The 19,250-nt window shown below is 37.1% G+C and overlaps 1 protein-coding gene across 4 annotated transcripts in view; it reads right to left on the bottom strand.

Moving 5' to 3' along the window:
* Nucleotides 1–17,503: 17,503 nt before the first annotated feature.
* LOC150102523 (uncharacterized) overlaps nt 17,504–19,250 on the bottom strand; it is a 260,758-nt gene continuing 259,011 nt past the window's right edge. For all 4 annotated transcript variants that reach the window (XM_090399321.1, XM_090399318.1, XM_090399320.1 and 1 more), the window contains one exon: nt 17,504–18,121. In XM_090399321.1, the coding sequence (XP_090255447.1) occupies nt 18,029–18,121 (93 nt within the window). In that variant the 3' untranslated portion in view covers nt 17,504–18,028. The remainder of the gene's footprint in view (nt 18,122–19,250) is intronic.

Consider the following 19,250-nt stretch of genomic DNA (forward strand, 5'->3'; position numbering starts at 1 on the left):
ATTTTACAAGTTATATTAATATCATGGCTTATATAATCTTAGATAAAAAGCAGAGTAAGATATGACTGTCAGATATACAAAAGTGTTTTGGGAAAATTTGGAGAAAAGAGCAAAGCTAATAAAAATGGAATACCTGTTGGTTTTCCACTTAGGACATGGACTGGATATTACTAACACTATGTTTCAACATAAAAATGTACACAAATTCACATGGAGAGAAGAGGCAAGGAATAAGAAAAGTCTCATTGACTATGTTATTGTTGATGGTGATGTTTTCTCTCTGGTGAAGGAAACTAGAATGTACACGATTTGAAATTGGAAGTGATTACCATTTTAGCCTTGAGAAGGATAAAATTGAATTTCATATCGAAAAGAACATGTAAGAAAGTTTTAAAGCAAATAAAAGTTGAGCAACTCTCAGATGTGAACTTTAATAAACTAAAATGCACAAACATTATTCAAGAAAAAATGCAAGAGTTTGTGAACAGGAACCAAACCTAAGAGATTCAGTGGCAAGCCCCGAAGAAAACATTGACTGATTCAGCTAGAGAGACATGAGGTGAGGTTGCCTGCAAGCTATGGCAGACCAAGAGAAGGGGGGAGGACAAGGGACTCTGGCACACACCCCCTCCAAAAAAAAGGAAAATTTTCCAAAAAATCTTTTAATTAAAATTCATTTTTTTATTTATGTCGTGTTGTGTCTTCTATTTCTATACTACTTATGAATTAGCCGTCACATAAGGTAGGAATACCCTATAACTCTCAGGAATCACGATAGCTGTGAACACAAGGAAATTGAAATAGTACTTGGATGGATTGAGCACTACTTCGTTTGCCTGAGCCGGACCAGAGGAGATCACAGGTATCACACTATTCAATGCATAGTGTGTATTCTGAAATTGTTTACTCAACTACCCCCCCCCCCCCCGCTGCCAAGATTAAATACTGAGTATGCCACTGCCTGCAAGGATAGAAAAAGTGAACTCATTGGTGGACACAAGAAGTTAAAGAGGCAGTGAAGGAAAAGAAGAAAGCATATCAAAAGTTGCAAGTGTAAAACTAGCTAAGCAAAAGTCATGGGAAGGCTTTGGTAAGAATACAGAAAATAAATATCAAGAAGGCGGTAAGATATTCTGTAGGTTGTTGAAGAAGCTCAGAAATGAGGGAAAGAGTGCTGTAAAAGGAATTAAAGATGATAAAGGTGACACGAAAACTGTAGAAAAAGATATCCTTGAAGTATGGAGTAATTACTTCGAAAAATTGCTAAATGAAACAATCAGTGAGAGCACAGTGGTAAAAAAACATTGACCAGGCATGCAGTCAGGAATACATATCTCTTGAAGTAGAAAAGCCATCAAAAGCCTGAAATGTGGAAAGGCCGTGGGAGTAGATGATATTCAACCAGAAATGCTCAAGTATAGAGGTATAAGTCTTACAGTGGCTGCAGTCTTACACTGCATAATTCAGAAGGCCTGGACAGAGGGACGAATTCCAGGAACACTCAGTAGAGAAATAAAACTGAATGTGAGAATTACAGAGATATTTCTCTACTGAGTATTCCTGGTAAGATTTATGCCAGAATACTTGAGAAACAGTTCAGAAGGATTGTGGAAGAGAAGCTTGGTGAAGAACAAGCTGGATTCAGGCCAAACAGAGGCTGTCAGGATCAGATTTTCACTCTATGACAAATAGTTGAGAAATCATGGGAATATATAACAAAGATCTGTATTTAAGTTTGGTAGATCTGGAAAAAGCATATGACAAAGTGCTATTCAAAATGCTACAGTTGTATGATGTCAGTGGGGCATTATATCAAGTAATACTAAGTCTTTATTTGAGTTATAAGTTAGCAGTAAGAATTGAAGGAAGTACAGGAAGATGGTTTTATGTTAATTCTATTGTCAGACAAGGATGTACATTATCCCCTCTGTTATTCATTACTTATAAGGATCATGTTATGAAGGAAAGTGGTATTAAAATCTGATATCAAAACTGGAGATGTTAATATCAGCTCTTTGCTTTATGTGGACAATGTTATACTTCTAAATAAATCTGCTACAAGTCTGCAAGATTATATGACTAAATTGAATAACTGTTGTAATAGATATGGTATGAAGGTCAGCAATAACAAGAAAAAGACAATGAAAATAGACAGAAGCATTGAAAATATCAACTGCATTGTGAATGGAGAACCTATAGAACAAGTAAAACATTTCAGCTGCTTAGGAATATATTTAGTGAAGATGGTAAATTAAATATGGAAATTGACAACAGAATCAACAAAACTGGTATGGTAGGCAGTCAATTGAATAAATTCATATGGAATAAGAGAGAAATTAGTCGGAACACTAAATTAGCTGTATACAAGATAGTGTTCAAACCAATTTTAATTTGTGGATCTGAGAGCTAGATTAGAAGTAAAACGTTTGACCAGAGACCGCAGATACGAGAGTCCTTAGAAAGATTAGGGGCATGAACAGATGGCATCAATGGCAATATCATATTAAAAACAAGGATATTAGGAAATAACTTGACATTGTTAGCATCCAGGAATGTGTTAGCAGAGCTAATCTCAGGTGGTATGGTCACTTAAACAGAATGATAGAGGAAAGATTAGCAAAACAAGTGTTCTCTGCCAGGTTGGCAGGATAAAGACTCAGAGGAAGACCAAGATATAGATGGATTGATATGGTAAAAAGTGCCTTAGAAAATAGAAATATAAGATCTGACAATGTTGGAGTCTTGACAGGTAGCAGATTGGAGGAAAATTATAGACAGGAAGTTAGTAATGATGTAAATTTTTTATGTAGTACTATCATATCCTGTACACCCCTTGAGGGTACATGTCAGGAATTTGATGATGACAATCTTAGATAAATCAAATACTCATAGCCATAATTATGTGTAATAATTATTTAAGAAAAAAAAATGAAATAAAATGACAATGATTCTAGGATGATTCCATTTAATCCATGAATCAATCTTTGTGAAGTCTTAACATGAATGATTTTCAAGCCATCCACTATAGAGGTATTTAACACTTTATACACAAATTTCTATATTCAATAAAATATGGATAAATTCATGAGGTAGAAACAATATTTTATTATTATTATGTGACATCCCTAAGGACTCATTGTGGGAGGGCACACTGCTCCACTACACAACTCACTGTCTCATCTACTTAATCCTCCTATTATGCAACAACACTGTTACCAACAACACACAATGCCATCAACCACTCACTTCCACCAATAATACTATTTTTGTCTGTAAATTGAGTGTGTTCTCATGGCTGATTTGCCTACATGTGGGATGAAAAACCCAAGTTTCTGGGAGAAACAATCTTTTATTATTATTACATGACATCTCCAAGGAGCCCAAGGATTCATCATGGGAAGAGACACCACACCACTACACAACTCACAGACTCATCTACTTAATCCACCCATTATACAATGACACCGTTACGACCAACAACAGTATTTTTGTCTGTAAACTACGTAAACTGCATGTGTTCTCATGGTCGATTTGCCTGCATGCGGGATGAAAAACACAAGTTTCTAAGAGAAAAAATCTTGCTACTGCCATATGAGATCGGCTAACTCACCTTCAATTGAAAGGCCCATATAAAGATTCCTCTCATCATGTCAAAATTAACCTCAGTTCTTTTTCAATTGACAGGGTGCACTGTTCCATCGTTCTTCTAGTTACACTACAGAGGTGCTTTTAAATGCAGTGTATTCTGAAATTTTGTAATGATGATATATCAGATCTGACATATGTGTTAACACATATACAAAATACAAGTTATATAATAAAACTTATCAATGATCTACTGGTAGAGATATAAGCTATTTGTTACAGGTAATAATAACCCAGACATTTCACACTTATCTAACAGATAATACTACGAGGGTGGTCTGAAAAGTTCTCGGCCTAACAATAAAAAAAAAAGCAAATCGTTCAAATAATTTATAATTTCAAAATTATTTTTATTTTTCAACATAATCTCCCTTAAGACTAATACATTTATTCCAGCAATGCTCCAGTGCCATTATCCTACCCATGTACTGGTTCTCAGTAAGATCTACAAAATACCCCTCTACAGTTGCAATCACCTCTTGATTCAAAGAAAAACGCTGACCAGTGAGAAAGAGTTTTAGTTTTGGGAAGAGATAGAAGTCAGAGGGAGCCAAATCTGGGGAATACGGTGGATATTCCAACAATTCATAGTAGTGCAGATCCTTTAATTTTCACATTGCCAAAACACCTTTGTCGGCAGGTGCATTGTCCTGATTACAGATGATTTTTTTTCTTCTGCAAACCGGGTCTTTTCTCACGAATTTTTTTGTGTAGTTTGGTTAAAAGATTGGAACAATATTCCCCAGTTATTGTTTAACCCTTTTCAAGATAATTAATAAACAAAATGCCTTTAGCATCCTAAAACACCCATGTCATAGCCTTTCCTGTTGATGAAACCAACGTTGTTTTCTTTGGCACTGAACAACCAGCTTCTGTCCAGATTCTGGTGTGTAATGGTGAATCCAAGTCTCATCCATAGTAATAAATTAACGCACAAAATCAATTTTATTCTTGTTAAAATGCTCCAAGAACTGTTCAGAGATTTTCATGCAAGTGTTTTTGATCTGCTATGAGCAAGCACTGCACCCATCTTGTGCAAAGCTTTTTCATTTGCAATTCTTCATGCAAAATATATCTTACACGTTCATTTGCAATGCCTATAGTCTCAGCAATTTCATGCACTTTGACTTGCAGGTCATCCAATAACATATCATACACTTGAACAATGATTTCTGGTGTTGTTACACTTTTTGGACATCCTTCACATGGATCATCTTCAAGACTGGTACAGCCACGTTTAAACTCATTTCTTAATTGTCAAAAACTAAGGAGAAGAGTGTCCATAAACTTTTATGAACTTCGAATGAATTTCTTTTGGCATTAAACCTTCTTTTACAAAGAATTTTATAACTGCACGATACTCAATTTTATTCATTTCAAGGGATACAGACAGCTGTATAAAACAAACTACTTGATAGAATGACCTGAAATTTCACATGGATGCTTATGATAGATGTATGAACTTAGAAAAAAAATCTTGCCGATAGTGTTGCCATCTATGGTCGAGGTCAAGAACCTTTCAGACTACCCTCGTATAAGCAAAATTGATAAGGCTTAAATTCAATTCAATAACTTGCATGGAATGAGAAAGAAACTTGGAGTATACAAGGAAGTCTTCTAACCAGTTTTAACCTATGAATCTGAGAAATGGAAATAAATTAGTTAGTGGAATCAATGGCAGAATCATGTTAAAAATGAAGATATTAGAAAGGAACATGATATCTAGCATTCAAGATTAGGTGAACAGAACTCATGTATGGTAACTTAAACGAATAGGAGAGGTGCCTATCTTGCTGATGCTGCTTATCTTTGCATCTGTAAACAGCTGTATGTTATCTGTCAAATCCTTCTCAATGTCATTAATGTAAGGACTGAATAACAATAAATCAAGGACTGATTCCTGTAGTGCATCGTTGGTCACATTAAATCTTGCATACACACATCCCCCACATACTACTTTTTGATATCTGCCAGTCAGCCATCCTCTTACCTATACTAAAATTTTGCAATTCAAATCCCATATTCTCCAATTTATGCAGCAGTCCTCCATTCTGTATTCTATCAAAATCATTAGGAAAGTATAAATATATCCAACTGCCCTCGTCTAACTTCTATGATAACATTAAAACAAAATATGAACTATTTGCTAAAACATAACCTTCCCTTAGTAAATTCATGCTGTTTGTTGCAAAGTATAGAGTCTTTGTCAGCCCATTTCTCTTTATGAGCACTTACTAACTTCTTCAATATCTTCACCTCCACTCTAGAGATACTGATAGGTCAATAGCTGAACATATCAGTCTTTGCACCACCCTTGTGCAATGGGACTATCATGGATTACTTTCACTCCTAAGGAATCTTCCCTGTTTTGAGGATTATATATCCATTATATTATATATCCAATTCAAAGGAACAACCAGTCAGCTGAACATTCTTTTAGCATCCATGATAATATTCCATAAGCAATTCTTATTCAGTTTGTGCAAGTGCTCTAGCACCAGCTGAGTTTCTTCAGTGAAAGAAGAGGTAGCAATGAGCTCAATGTTACATACTTCTGGTTGGTAGCTTTTAACAAAACTGGCACTCAGCTGATCAATCTCTTCTTCATCTGTCACTTATCATCCATACTCAGTAGAATTATTCTTCATACTCATTCTTTTTTTTACATGCAGCAAATTGATAGAATTCTTTTGGGTTGTCTTCAGCTTGCACAGCCAGTTTCTTTTCATACTCAGACTTAGCTTTCTGTACAGCAGTTGTAACTCTTCTGGCTTGCTCATTATAATTTTCATAACTGAATTCATCCTAATGCACACAGTATTCCTTCTACATCCTCTTTTTCTTATGGATCTCCTGCTTAATAACATTACACATCTATTTCACACTTAGCATATAAGAACATATTTCAAAACAGAATCATTTAAGTATTTTTTAAATGTTTCCCATGCACTGCCGATATCCTTTCTATCTAGCATATGATACAATGGGGCAGAACCTAGTATACTCCTCAGATGGTCATAATTTCCTGTTTTGTATTTAAGCATGGAACCTTTTCTGAATGGATCATTGATACACTTAGCCACTTCCTAAATCATTACCAGCATGATTATTGTCACCAACTGGAGGTAGAGCTGTTGTATCTAACTATCCCCTGTTCCCCCCCCCACTTCCTCTGAAACTATAATCAAATCAAACACTATATGATCTCAAGTTCCTTCTATCATATGCTGCTTGAGGAAGTTGTCTCACAAGAGTTCAATAAACTTGGCTTCGTTCTCATGAGATTTTACTATTACCCAATCAATGTGTAGATAATTACTCATTTTTTGAGGTCATCATGTTTATTTGGAAATGCATTTCATCATCGTTAGCATCCAAACCACTAAGTCCGTAACAACAACACACAACAGTTAGCTTCTAACTCACCATTACATGAAAAATTGTTAGGTAGTATAGTATTGAAGCCATAGCTTTCTACTCTAAATAGATTCAAATCATCCAGTATCATTAGCAGCACATCCTTTCCTATCCTATCTATTTTCATTTTAAAAATTTTATGGAATTTACAACCATGTTAAAAAAACTTTTTTTTTATTATCCCGACGTTTCAATCTTCATATCAAGATCATCATCTGGAGCGTACATAAGTATACAGAACAAACTGAGTTACATCATTAACTGTAAGCTAGAGAAACAATGATTTGATCACATGTTATTCTACTGGCATAACCTCTGGTGAAAAAAAAAAAATAAAAATAAATATATATATAAATTAAAATAAAATAAAGAATAAATTTTTACATCAAGCTAAATTCTATTTTTACAATGACAGGAATAAACATTCTTTTAGATGGTTTTCTTTCAGAAACAATTGGTGTCCTATTTTTAGTATTACAATTCTTATTTTTGATTTACAATACTGGATTTTCTACAGTCCTGTTTATAGTTGGTCTTGGTGAGAAAGGTCGAATATACACCTTCCAAATGTTTGGGATTTTTAAACCATCATTGTTGTTCAGATTGGGATGGTTGCTGATAATCTCACAGGCTTCCTTGAATTTCCGTTCATACCATGTTCTAGTGTGATGTAGACAGCTGGTAGTTTTCCAGTCAATTCTGTGTAAGGTATTCAGGGCATGATCAGAAAGGCCAGCTTCACTATAATTATTATATTTAATGTGTCATTTATGTTCTTTTTGTCTAATAGGAATAGTGCGTCCTGTTTCTCCTATATATGGTATGCTGCAAGTACAATAAATCTGGTATACTCCAGGGTGAGCTAGCGGAGGGAGTGGGTCTTTGGATGAGTTGAGTAAGTTTTTTAATTTTGCAGGAGGTTTAAAGGCGGCTTTGAGGTTGTACTTTTGTAGTGCTCTGTGTATTTTATCTGATATTCCTTTAATGTAGGGAATGGTTATAGTTTTACTGTAGTCTGGTATAGTATTTATCTGTATCTGATATAGTATTTATCTGTAGCCTGAATACCTTACACAGAATTAACTGGAAAACCACAAGCTGTCTACATCACACTAGAACATGGTATGAACGGAAATTCAAGGAAGCCTGTGAGATTATCAGCAACCACCCCAATCTGAACAACAATGATGGTTTAAAAATCCCAAACATTTGGAAGGTATATATTTGACCTTCCTCACCAAGAACTATAAACAGGACTGTAGAAAATCCAGTATTGTAAATCAAAATTAAGAATTGTAATACTAAAAATAGGACATCAATTGTTTCTGAAAGAAAACCATCTAAAAGAATGTTTATTCCTGTCATTGTAAAAATAGAATTTAGCTTGATGTAAAAATTTATTCTTTATTTTATTTTGATTTATATATATATATTTTTTTTTCACCAGAGGTCACGCCAGTAGAATAACATGTGATCAAATCATTGTTTCTCTAGCTTACAGTTAATGATGTAACTCAGCTTGTTCTGTATACTTATGTATGCTCCAGATGATAATTTTGATGTGAAGATCGAAACGTCGAGATAATAAAAAAAGTTTTTTTAACACGGTTGTAATTCCATAAAATTTTTAAAATGAATGCTGATCACCATGTAACCCTAAAAGAAAAGCTATCCTATCTATCTTTCCTAACTGTACCCTTTATACACTTGATGCCAATTAGTATATCTTTCTCTGATAGTCAGGTCTCATCAATGCCCACAATGTGAGGCTTGTGTTCATCATAGCAACAAAGTCCATTCCTTTGTTTCTGGTACCCCTGGCATGGTATGCTCACATGTAGTCTGAGTAACCCATTTGGACAACTTGCAGATATATATTCTTATTGTTAGTTCTTGAATATGGACCTTTTCATCAAAAGGATCATTCATTCAAGATTTAACAAGAATACAATAATAACCAAGAAATACTTGTACTGTTAGTAAAGAAACAAATTGTTAATAGTGAACATAATTGAATTACCTTAAAATGAAGTACAAAAAAAGGAGGAATTTGTCTGTCTAGATAGAAATATTGTTTGAAAACACTAGTAAGAAAAAAAAATACTCTATGCAAAATGTATGTCAATGCAAACAAAAGTCTAATGGTTGCGTGTGAGTTACCCATGATAAGCGTAACGTCTGAAGTGAAGGCATTCGTGGAAAGCGAATTAAATGCATGTTCCCAAAAAAAGGGCGCACTTCAGGAGAAGAGTTGTGGCCAACAGGAAGGCACCGCGAGAAAACTTCTGCAACGAAAAGAGGGTGCAACAAGAGATAATAAATGCAGGTTCATACAGGGTTTCAACCCTCTGTTTTTTCTATTCCTGTTTTCATTCTGTCCCAAGATGCTGACCAGCGGAAGGGAATTCTACAACATTGGATGGCAAGTTTCTTCACATTGCTAACTGGCGAGTATTGGGTGAGCTGTAAGCAAGATGACGACGTCCACTGACTTGGCCAATCGGTAAAAGTGCTACTAGGATGAGACAACGGAAGGTTCCTCCAGGGAGACAGGCAGTCAGATGATAGCGACCAGCGAGACGAGCGTTGCCCAGCAGAGTGCAGAAAATGGTTGTACGTGACGAGTGAAGTGACCTCCACATGGACGCAACCCATTGAAGCAGTAGTATCTAACAGTAAAGGACGGACAAAGGGGACACGGTAACCTCATGCGGAGGGGGTAATGTGCAGAATTTTCTTATTTTTTTAACAATTAGCATTAGAGGAAAAGGGTGAATCAATTTCTAGTTGGAAGAAAAATGGACAATTGCCTAGAGAACTTTTTGAATGACTTATATGCATTGTAACTTGTTAGCTCCATTGGACTGGTAATCAGAGGACTTAAGTTCTTGTGTGAGACCTAATTAATGTAGTGGGGTCTGTGTTAGCATTTGAAGTTAAAATTGCAAACTTGTATTTTCCCATGCTAAGTGTGTTTCAATTGACCAGAGGATATGAGTTATATGCTCATTAACTAGAGTGTTCATTTATGATTGTCAGATGATTTAGTATAGGTATTGTGATAAGCTTTTGATATGTTTAAACCTAACTGTAAATTCATTAGATCTTTAATAAACATGTTTTACTATGTAAGCCTGAGTTTTGCTTGAGCATGAGACTAATTTACCACTCTTAAAAGTTTGAACCTATGCATAAGGGGAAGGTATAGAATAATTAGAAAGGATAGGGCCATGACTGCAAACTGAGATCTCTACAGATGCTATATATATTTAATGAATTTAAGTAGTAGTTAGAACTCTGGACAAGTTTCTCTGAGCAAGAATTCTTCTGTCCTAGGACTCTGATTGGCACAGCTGGAACAAACAAATTTGTCAGAGTTCGAAAAGGAGACGGCACCAAAGAGATAGACTGGAGATCTCATTCTTAGTTGGCACAAGAGGGGGATAATAGTAACATAGATTTAAAGAAAAACCACGACGTAACAATGTTGCAGTGACAGGATGTGTTTGTTCCATTAATTGAGAATATTGGATCAATCACAGTGAGTTGGTCTTGGTCTCATGCACAGCAATCAGGAGATTTTGCAAAAGAAATTTGAAAAATAACCTTTGTACATCAGTGCGAGCTAAAGTACAAGTATGTCTCCTCCGTCGAGCTCTAAGATAAACGACTCTGAATTCTTTAAGACTATAGACCCCCGCAGCAGATTTTTCCTCAGATTTCTGGAGAGGGCACTGATGACATGAAAATGTTTTCTGAATACATAGAAGAACTTGGAAGGTTTGGCCAATGGAGCGACCCACAGCTGCTTGTGCTGATACGAGGCAAACTAATAGGGAGGGTGAGGGAATTTTTTATTTTTTAACTCGCAGCCTATGTTAAGAAGGACCCTGAGTTATAAAAAATTTAAAGAGATAGTGGTCTCTGAGTTCTCCAGGAGAGGAGGGATTGTTCGAACATTTAGAGAACTGTACAAGTGCATACAAGAAAAAGGGAAAGGAGTGAGTAATTATCTAAACAGAATATCGATACTCACCTGAGAATTGAGAGTCTCGCCAGAGGAGGGAACCCATCTTGAGTGGATGGCATTCCAACAGTTCCAGTCAGGCCTCTCCTGTGAACTGCAAGAGAGTGTCGACATGGAAAAGGTGAGAAGCCTTGATGAGTGCTACAAAGCAGCCAGGGAGAGAGAGAGAGGCTGTTGGAGGACATGGCTCAGGCTACTGATTTAAGAGAATTGGTGCTAGAGCAGTCGCAAGAGAGGACTCCCCAGCAAGGCGAGAACCAGTTTGCTCCAAATAAGGGGATCTGACATAGAGTTCCATCCAAAGAAAAAAAAAGGAGGAAGGGGGGGGGGGAGGAAAGAAGAAAAAGGGAAAACCTCACTGCGACTCGAGACGAACCAATGAGTGACAGGGAGCTAGATGTAGGCAAGCTCTGTAAAATGCAGAGCGTGAGCCCAGTAGGAATACAAGGTAGGAGACCCCTGATCCTAGTGGAGGGATTTGTAGAAGGAACTCAGTGCAACTTCCTATTAGATACCGGAGCCCATGTATCAGTTATTCCTTACTCATTGTTTAGCAGGCTCAACACTCTGAGTGTCAACAATCTAGTCGAGCTATAACACCCCCCATAAAATCATGGGCATTGCCAGAGTTGAGCTCTCTTCCACCACCAGGGCTATTGTGAGGATATCCATGCCTTGTTTCCCTGTGAGCTTCACACATGAAGTGATAATCCTCCCTGAATTGTCAGACCTGAGCAACCAGATTATACTAGGTCTGGATTTTTTTAGAGAGGCATTAATTCGTGTGTGATTTTGGAAATCAATCACTATCTCTCTGTGGAAGAACTTTCCAGCCTAAGCACAGTCTCGGTGATGAGAGCAAAATGCGAGAAACCATGCAGTTTGATGTGAGTCAAGTGGAGGAAGATCATGTTGAATGGAAGGAAAGGCTTATGCAAAATGCCATGAAATTGCATGACTCCGATCTGGTCAAGCGGGAGCTCAAAGAATTTTTCCAAAATATATATACAGGCAATATCCCAAAGTATTCACGGAAGGGATTGGTTTCCTCCCCTGCACAAACGTGGTAGAGCATGCAGTGCAAGTTACTTCTGACACCCCAATATATGTAAAACAATATCAGACCTCCCCCTTGAACAGCTTGGAGAGGTAACTGATAGAGTATGAGAAGGCGGGAATCAGTGAGAGGTCAAACTCCCGTTGGAACAGTCCCTTCACACTCATGGAGAAATCAAATGGAGATCTGAAATTTGTGTTACATCTAGGGGAAGTCAACAAAGTTACCAAGCCAACTGACTCTCCTGTGTGCAAGATTGAGGAGTTACTGGTCGGCCTGGAAGGAGCAAAACTGTTTTCAAAGTTAGATCTGAACTCTGGCTATTTCAAAATCCCCCTCAGGAAGGCAGATAGGAAGTATTTTGCCTTTACCACCAAATGGCAAAAATACCAACTGTGCCGACTTCTCCAAGGAGGGGGAACTCAGCCATGAGTTTTCAGAGTCTCATGAACTCTGTTCTAGTTGATATGTTGGGTAAAGGAGTTTTGTGCTTCCAGGATGACCTGCCGATTTACTCATCCACCTTAAAGGAACACAGGGAAGTCTTAGAGAAGGTTTTGGACAGACTGAGCAGGGCCCATCTATCACTGAAGTGTTCGAAATGTAAATTTTTTTTGAAGGAGGTAGAATACCTAGGACATGTGGTAAACGAAGCAGAGATAATTCCCTCCAAGGATAATGTGACTGCCATACTGAGAGCAAAGCCCCTTTCCACAGTAAGACAGGTTAGGAGATATCTGGGAATGGTCAACTTTTAGTGGAAATTTATTCCTGAATGTTCCAAGCTAATGGAACCCATAGTAAGGCTGACAAGAAAGGGGATAAAATTTTCATGGGGAGGGGAGAAGCAGCAGAGTGCTTACCAAGCTCTGAACCAGGCTTTGACCATGTCGCCAGTGCTCACATATCCTAAGCTTGGGCAAACATTCTTCCTTGCCACTGATGCCTCCAAGGACAACTATTGCTGCTGTACTAGAGCAAGCAGAGGGAGAAGTTTTTAAACCGACTGCTTTCATAAGCAGAAGGCTATCTCCTTCTGAAAGGAACTATTCTGTAATTGAGAAAGAGGCTCCGGCAATTGTGTACAGTCTCAGAAAGTTTTGGTACATGCTACTGGGGCAACACATCAACCTAAGATCTGACCACAAGCCTTTATCCTTCATCTCATCTATGAAGGATGTAGAGATAAAATATATTCCAGGGAAGTCAAATGTAGGGCCGGACTACCTGTCCAGGTCTCTAGATCCGAACCCGGAGAAGGACTCCTATGTGATTAGGGAGATCATTAACCTCATACTAGTGATCAAAGAGAATAAGGAAAATGAGCCCCTACCCCTCCAGCTTCAGACCTGGGAAAGACAAGAGATAATTAAGGCCCAGAAATTAGATCCGATGTGGGGGGTCGGGTGCACAAAAGGGTATCAAATGGGGAAAGCCTCTCATGAAATCAAGTATTCCATGATACCATACACATGGATAAAGACTGTCTTTTGTTGTCCAAACAAGACGTCACGGGAAGATGGAAAGAAAAAATTCTAGTTCCGAAGGTTATGATTCCTTGGGTGCTATACACGCTTCATGACTCGGACCTAGCCAGACATCAAGGTATTTATAGAAGAGGGTGACGGATAGGTACTTGTGGAAGGGAATATCATCTCTCATTAAAGAGAGATGATATTGAGGCCTATGTGTCACTTATGCCAACAGAAATCTACAATCTCTCGCAAGGCTCATCTCCAGCCTTTCCTGCTCCCCTCACATCCCTTTCAGGCTGTGGCTATGGACATTGTGGGGCCACTTCCCACCTCCTCAAAGGGGAATAGGTATATACTTGTCGTAATCGCCATGTTCTCGAGGTTTCCTAAAGCCACAACCATGAAGGATCAGACGGCTAAAACCGTAGCAAACAAATTGTTCAAGCTGATATTTTCAAGATATGGAATGCCCCAAACTTTCTTATCAGATCAGGGCACTAATTTCACTGCTGAGGTGATGCTGCAACTCTGCAAGTTGTTGGGGATAAAGAAGCTGTTTACTACCCCCATACCATCCTCAAGAGAATGGCATGTGCGAAAGAATGAAACGGACCTTGAAACTCACTCTCGCCAAGCTAGCAGAGGGGCGGGTATCAGACTGGGACACTCACCTTGCACACACTCTCTTTGCATGCAGGACTGTCCTCCATGCTGTCACCAAGGAGGACCCTGCGGTTGTGCTCTACGGTTTCGAGCCTTTATTCCCCAGTGATTTCAGAAGTTCCAAGGCTAGCACCCAGATATAGACGAGTATCTGAATAACCTCATCAGGGAAAACAGATTAGCGCAGGAACTGGTAGCTGAATCTAGCAACATGTGTTCCCGACGTGCCAGGTCACACGCTAAGAAGATAAGAAAATACAAGGATCTGAAGCCGGGAAACTTAGTCCTATTAGAGCAGAACTCTGGAAAGATGAAAGGGGGAGGTTTGGAAGGGGGTGCTGCGGGACCCTTTGAAATTCTGGAGAAGCTATCTCCAGTAACTTTCGGGATTAGAGAAAGGGCACGATAAGGAAAAATTATAAGCATGCATTCCGACCGACTGAAACTATACAATTGCAGATTGGATAGGCTGGTTTGCTTGGGAGATTCGCTCGAGAACATCTGGGGAAGGGGGGGGGATCAAGAGAAAGGGGAAGTTGCCAGGGAAACAAAATCAGAACCTACTCTAGGGCACACTCATTAAAGAGAGGAAGCATCAAAAGGTAGGAGGGACAACCCTCCTCAAGTGAATATCTTCCGAGATATATCAGACACAGAGATTCCTCAGACATAAACCACAAAGATGAGCAAACTCAGAAGCATCAGAGGGGAAGAAGGAGAATCAGTTTGCGAAGAAACTTTGCGCCCACCCTTATTAAGATACGTGTTAAAGCATAGACAAAATGGAAGAGTCATCTCCAGAGAAGTGAAGAAAAACTTAGAAGAAAAATGTTAGAGAAAAATTTTTTTTAGAAAAAGGCACCTTCGTTAGATCTTGAATAAGCACCTTTTCATCAAAAGGATTTAAGATTCAAGATTTAACAAGAATACAATAATAACCAAGAAATACTTGTACTGTTAGTAAAGAAACAAATTGTTAATAGATAACATAATTGAATTACCTTAAAATGAAGTACAAAAAAAAAGAGGAATTTGTCTATCTAGATAGAAATATTGTTATTTGAAAACACTAGTAAGAAAAAAATACTCTATGCAAAATGTATGTCAATGCAACAAAAGTCCAATGATTGCGTGCGAGTTACCCACGATAAGCGTAACGCCCGAAGCGAAGGCATTCATGGAAAGCGAATTGAACTCGCGTTCCCCGAAAAGGGTGCTCTTCAGGAGAAGAGTTGTGTCTAAATAACTTAGGGGGCCAATAGGAAGGCGCAACAAGAGATAATAAATGTGGGTTTGCATGGTTTAACCCCCCATTTTTTCTGTTCCTGTTTTCATTCGGACCTACGATGCTGACCGTGGAAGGGAATTCTACGACATTAGACAGCAAGTTTCTCCCCGTTGCTAACTGGCGAGTATCAGGCGAGCTGTACGTGAGATGACGGCGTCCACCGACTCAGGCCATTGGTAGAAGCACTACCGGAATGAGACAATGGAAGGTTCCTCCAGAAAGACGGGCAGTCAGACAATAGTGACTAGCGAGACGAGCGTTGCCCAGCAAGTCACTTCCCTCATTGTACGTGACAAGCAAAGTGACCTACATGTGGATGTAACCCACTGAAGCAGTAGTATCTAACAGTAAAGGACGGACAAAGGGGACACGGTAACCTCATGTGGCGGTGGTAATGTACAGAATTTTCTTATTTTTTTAATAATTAGCATTAGAGGAAAAGGGTGAATCAGTTTTTAGTTCGAAGAAAAATGGACAATTGCCTAGAGAACTTTTTGAATGACTTATATGCACACTGTAACTTGTTAGCTCCAGTGGACTGGTAATCAGAGGACTTAAGTTCTTGTGTGAGACCTAATTAATGTGGTGGGGTCTGTGTTAGCATTCGAAGTTAAAACTGCAAACTTGTATTTTCCCATGCTAAGTGTGTTTTAATTGACCAGAGGATATGAGTTATATGTTCATTAACTAGAGTGTTCATTTATGACTGTCAGTTGATTTGGTATAGGTATTGTGATAAGCTTTTGATATGTTAAACCTAATTGTAAATTCATTAGATCTTTAATAAACATGTTTTACTATGTAAGCCTGAGTTTTGCTTGAGCATGAGACTAATTTACCACTCTTAAAAGTTTGAACCTATGCATAAGGGTAAGGTATAGAATAATTAGAAAGGATAGGGCCATGACTGCAAACTGAGATCTCTACAGATGCTATATATATTTAACAAATTTAGGTAGAGGTTAGAACTCTGGGAAAGTTTCTCTGAGCAAGAATTCTTTTGTCCTAGGACTCTGACTGGTGCAGCTGGAACAAACAAATTTGTCAGAGTTCGAAAAGGAGATGGCCCCAGAGAGATAGACTGGAGATCTCATTCTTAGTTGGCACAAGAGGGGATAATAGAACATAGATTTAAAGAAAAACCACTATGTAACATTATCTAATGCCTTGCTTACATCAACATCCTTGCATCTGCTTAATAAGTCTGAACCAGATGAACACACAATTATTCTCTCCTCATAATTTCCATGATAATGCAGATTCCTCTCATTAACACAGTTACATAACATGGTTACTCTTTCACACATATTCTCATCATTCTGCCCATCATAGCATGTTATATATTTTTATGTGACAGAAAACAGAAATTTAACTTAAGTGCTTGAAACAATTAATATATGCAAACCATAAAATGAAATTTTTACTCGGTGAGAAAGTTATTTCGTTATTAATTCTGCCCAATAAACAAATTCATATAGTTAACAAATGGAGCACTATTTATATATCAAACTAATTTGTTTATTCATGACCAAACATGATAAATGATGGTTAAGACTAACAGACAGAATAACTGCATATTGAATGGACTCTACCAAAAATGAAAATTAACGTTTCAGAAGTCTAAAAAATTTATTTGCTAGACTACATGTATGTAACATGCAACACTGACTATTTCTTGTCATATAAAAAATTCTTAAGTGATTTTATGTCCCAATATCTTTTAATCTTCATGCACTCTTAATACTCTATTGTAAATGGCTTCTAAAGCCATTCAGCTGTCTACTGATGATGCTGAAATATGGGATATCAGCATTATTACATAGTGAAAGAGTGAATTTTTCCAATGATCAATTTTATAGAGTTGTACTTTACACATCAGGATATCAAGTAACTAGAAAAGGGAAAACATTTAAGAAGAATCTACAAAAACATTTATAATATTTTTTCTTTAATTAAAAAGTGATACAGAGACTTCTTGTAAAAATATGGCAAAATAGAAAATCAGTAATATCATTCATTGTGTTCTGTCATTAAAATGCTAAGAAATTGTAAAAATATTTACAATAATCAAGCAGATAATTGTTTTTTTTTTTTAATTTTTATAACAATATGAGTATATAAAAATGCCACAGCTGGAAAGTTCATAAATTAAAACTTCCTGAAATGATTTAATCAAAAATATAAGCATCTACTGTCTGCCTCATTAATATACAAAAATGTATACAAAAAATATTATAAATATCACATTAAAGACATGTTTTTAGGTTATCAAAATGATTTAGTATAGGTTTTTAAAATTTAATATTACACCCATCAAATCATATCATATGGTGAAATAAATATTTGCATAATGGATAATGTCATTTCAATTAATATATATATAAAATACAACTAATACTTTCATATTTGGAACTCAGAGTTTTTGACTAGAAGGTTTTATATATAATGGTTTTTCATCATGAACTTGAAGACTCTGAATAAAAGCTGCAGTTATTTTGTTTAAATCTTTGCTTATGCGGAGAGAGACTTCTGCTGTTTGAATATTTTTCCTATAGAGAAATGCAAAATAATGCGATTCAGTACAACAGGTAGAATAATATACAAACAGAATAATTGATAAAATGGCTTTCAGTGATAACAGATTCATCCATACATAGGTTATGAGCTGTTTATAATCAGAATATTTTTTATAATTTTATGGATATAAAATTACTGCACATGAAAAAAAAATTCTAAACAAAGCAAACCTCACACTAATTTAATCAAAAAAAGGTATCCACAATGCTCAAATATAAGACTATAAGGTGCGTGCTTAAAATCACATTTGTGATAGAAGAAATTTTATTTTATTTTTACCCTTTCCCCAGAAAAGTGGAACTTTTTCTTCCTGAAAATAGCCAAAGTGGTCAGAAAACCTATATGCATATTTGACAACTTATTTGTATGTTACACAACCATAATAGTCCTGGGTAGGTGAATGGCAAAAAACAGTTCAAATTTGACTACAGGTGAGGTCAATATTCCTCAGGTTGCCTTCACTACACTGAATGATACTACTGAGCTCAAAAAATGCTGCTTTTACCATTCCCAAAAGACATAACCTTATCGGCAATAGAGATTTTTGCTTGATGCCATATGCATGTTTAATGTGATGCATTAATTTTTTGTAATTCCAAATGATTAGAATAATTCTAACCCTTCGTATTTTCTAACTGAATGCAGGCCAGTTTTTCAGAAACTCAATTTTTAAAAACAAAGATGCTTGTTTGGTCACCAAATTCTGCATCATTATGAAGATAATAATGCCAGGAGAATATGTTGCATACCTATTTTTTATAGTGCGTAATCTAACTGACTCAGTGGTATCAGAAGGTAATAAACAATCCTCACAAATCAGTTTGATATCTTTGTCCTTATTTAGTCTTGATTTACTGAAGGCTAAGTGTCCAGAACAATGCCTTGTCCTCTGCCTGTTCCTTTCTATTCTGTGCTATGAGTGTAACTTTAGAAGATCTCATGGGTTTCATAGAGAAATATTTTTCCTAGAATAAATTTTTAAGGTCCGCGCGGTTAGCCTAGTGGCTATGCGCTTCGCAACCATTTGCCTGGGGAAGGAGTGTCCTAGGTTCGATTCCCGTCAGTGACATGAGGAGCTGAAGGATCTTCCTCAGCCATAGC

The sequence above is a fragment of the Typopeltis vanoorti genome, chromosome 10 (genome assembly GCF_054136105.1).
Source record: "Typopeltis vanoorti isolate ZY-2024b chromosome 10, IOZ_Tvanoo_1.0, whole genome shotgun sequence".
NCBI lineage: Eukaryota > Metazoa > Arthropoda > Arachnida > Uropygi > Thelyphonidae > Typopeltis > Typopeltis vanoorti.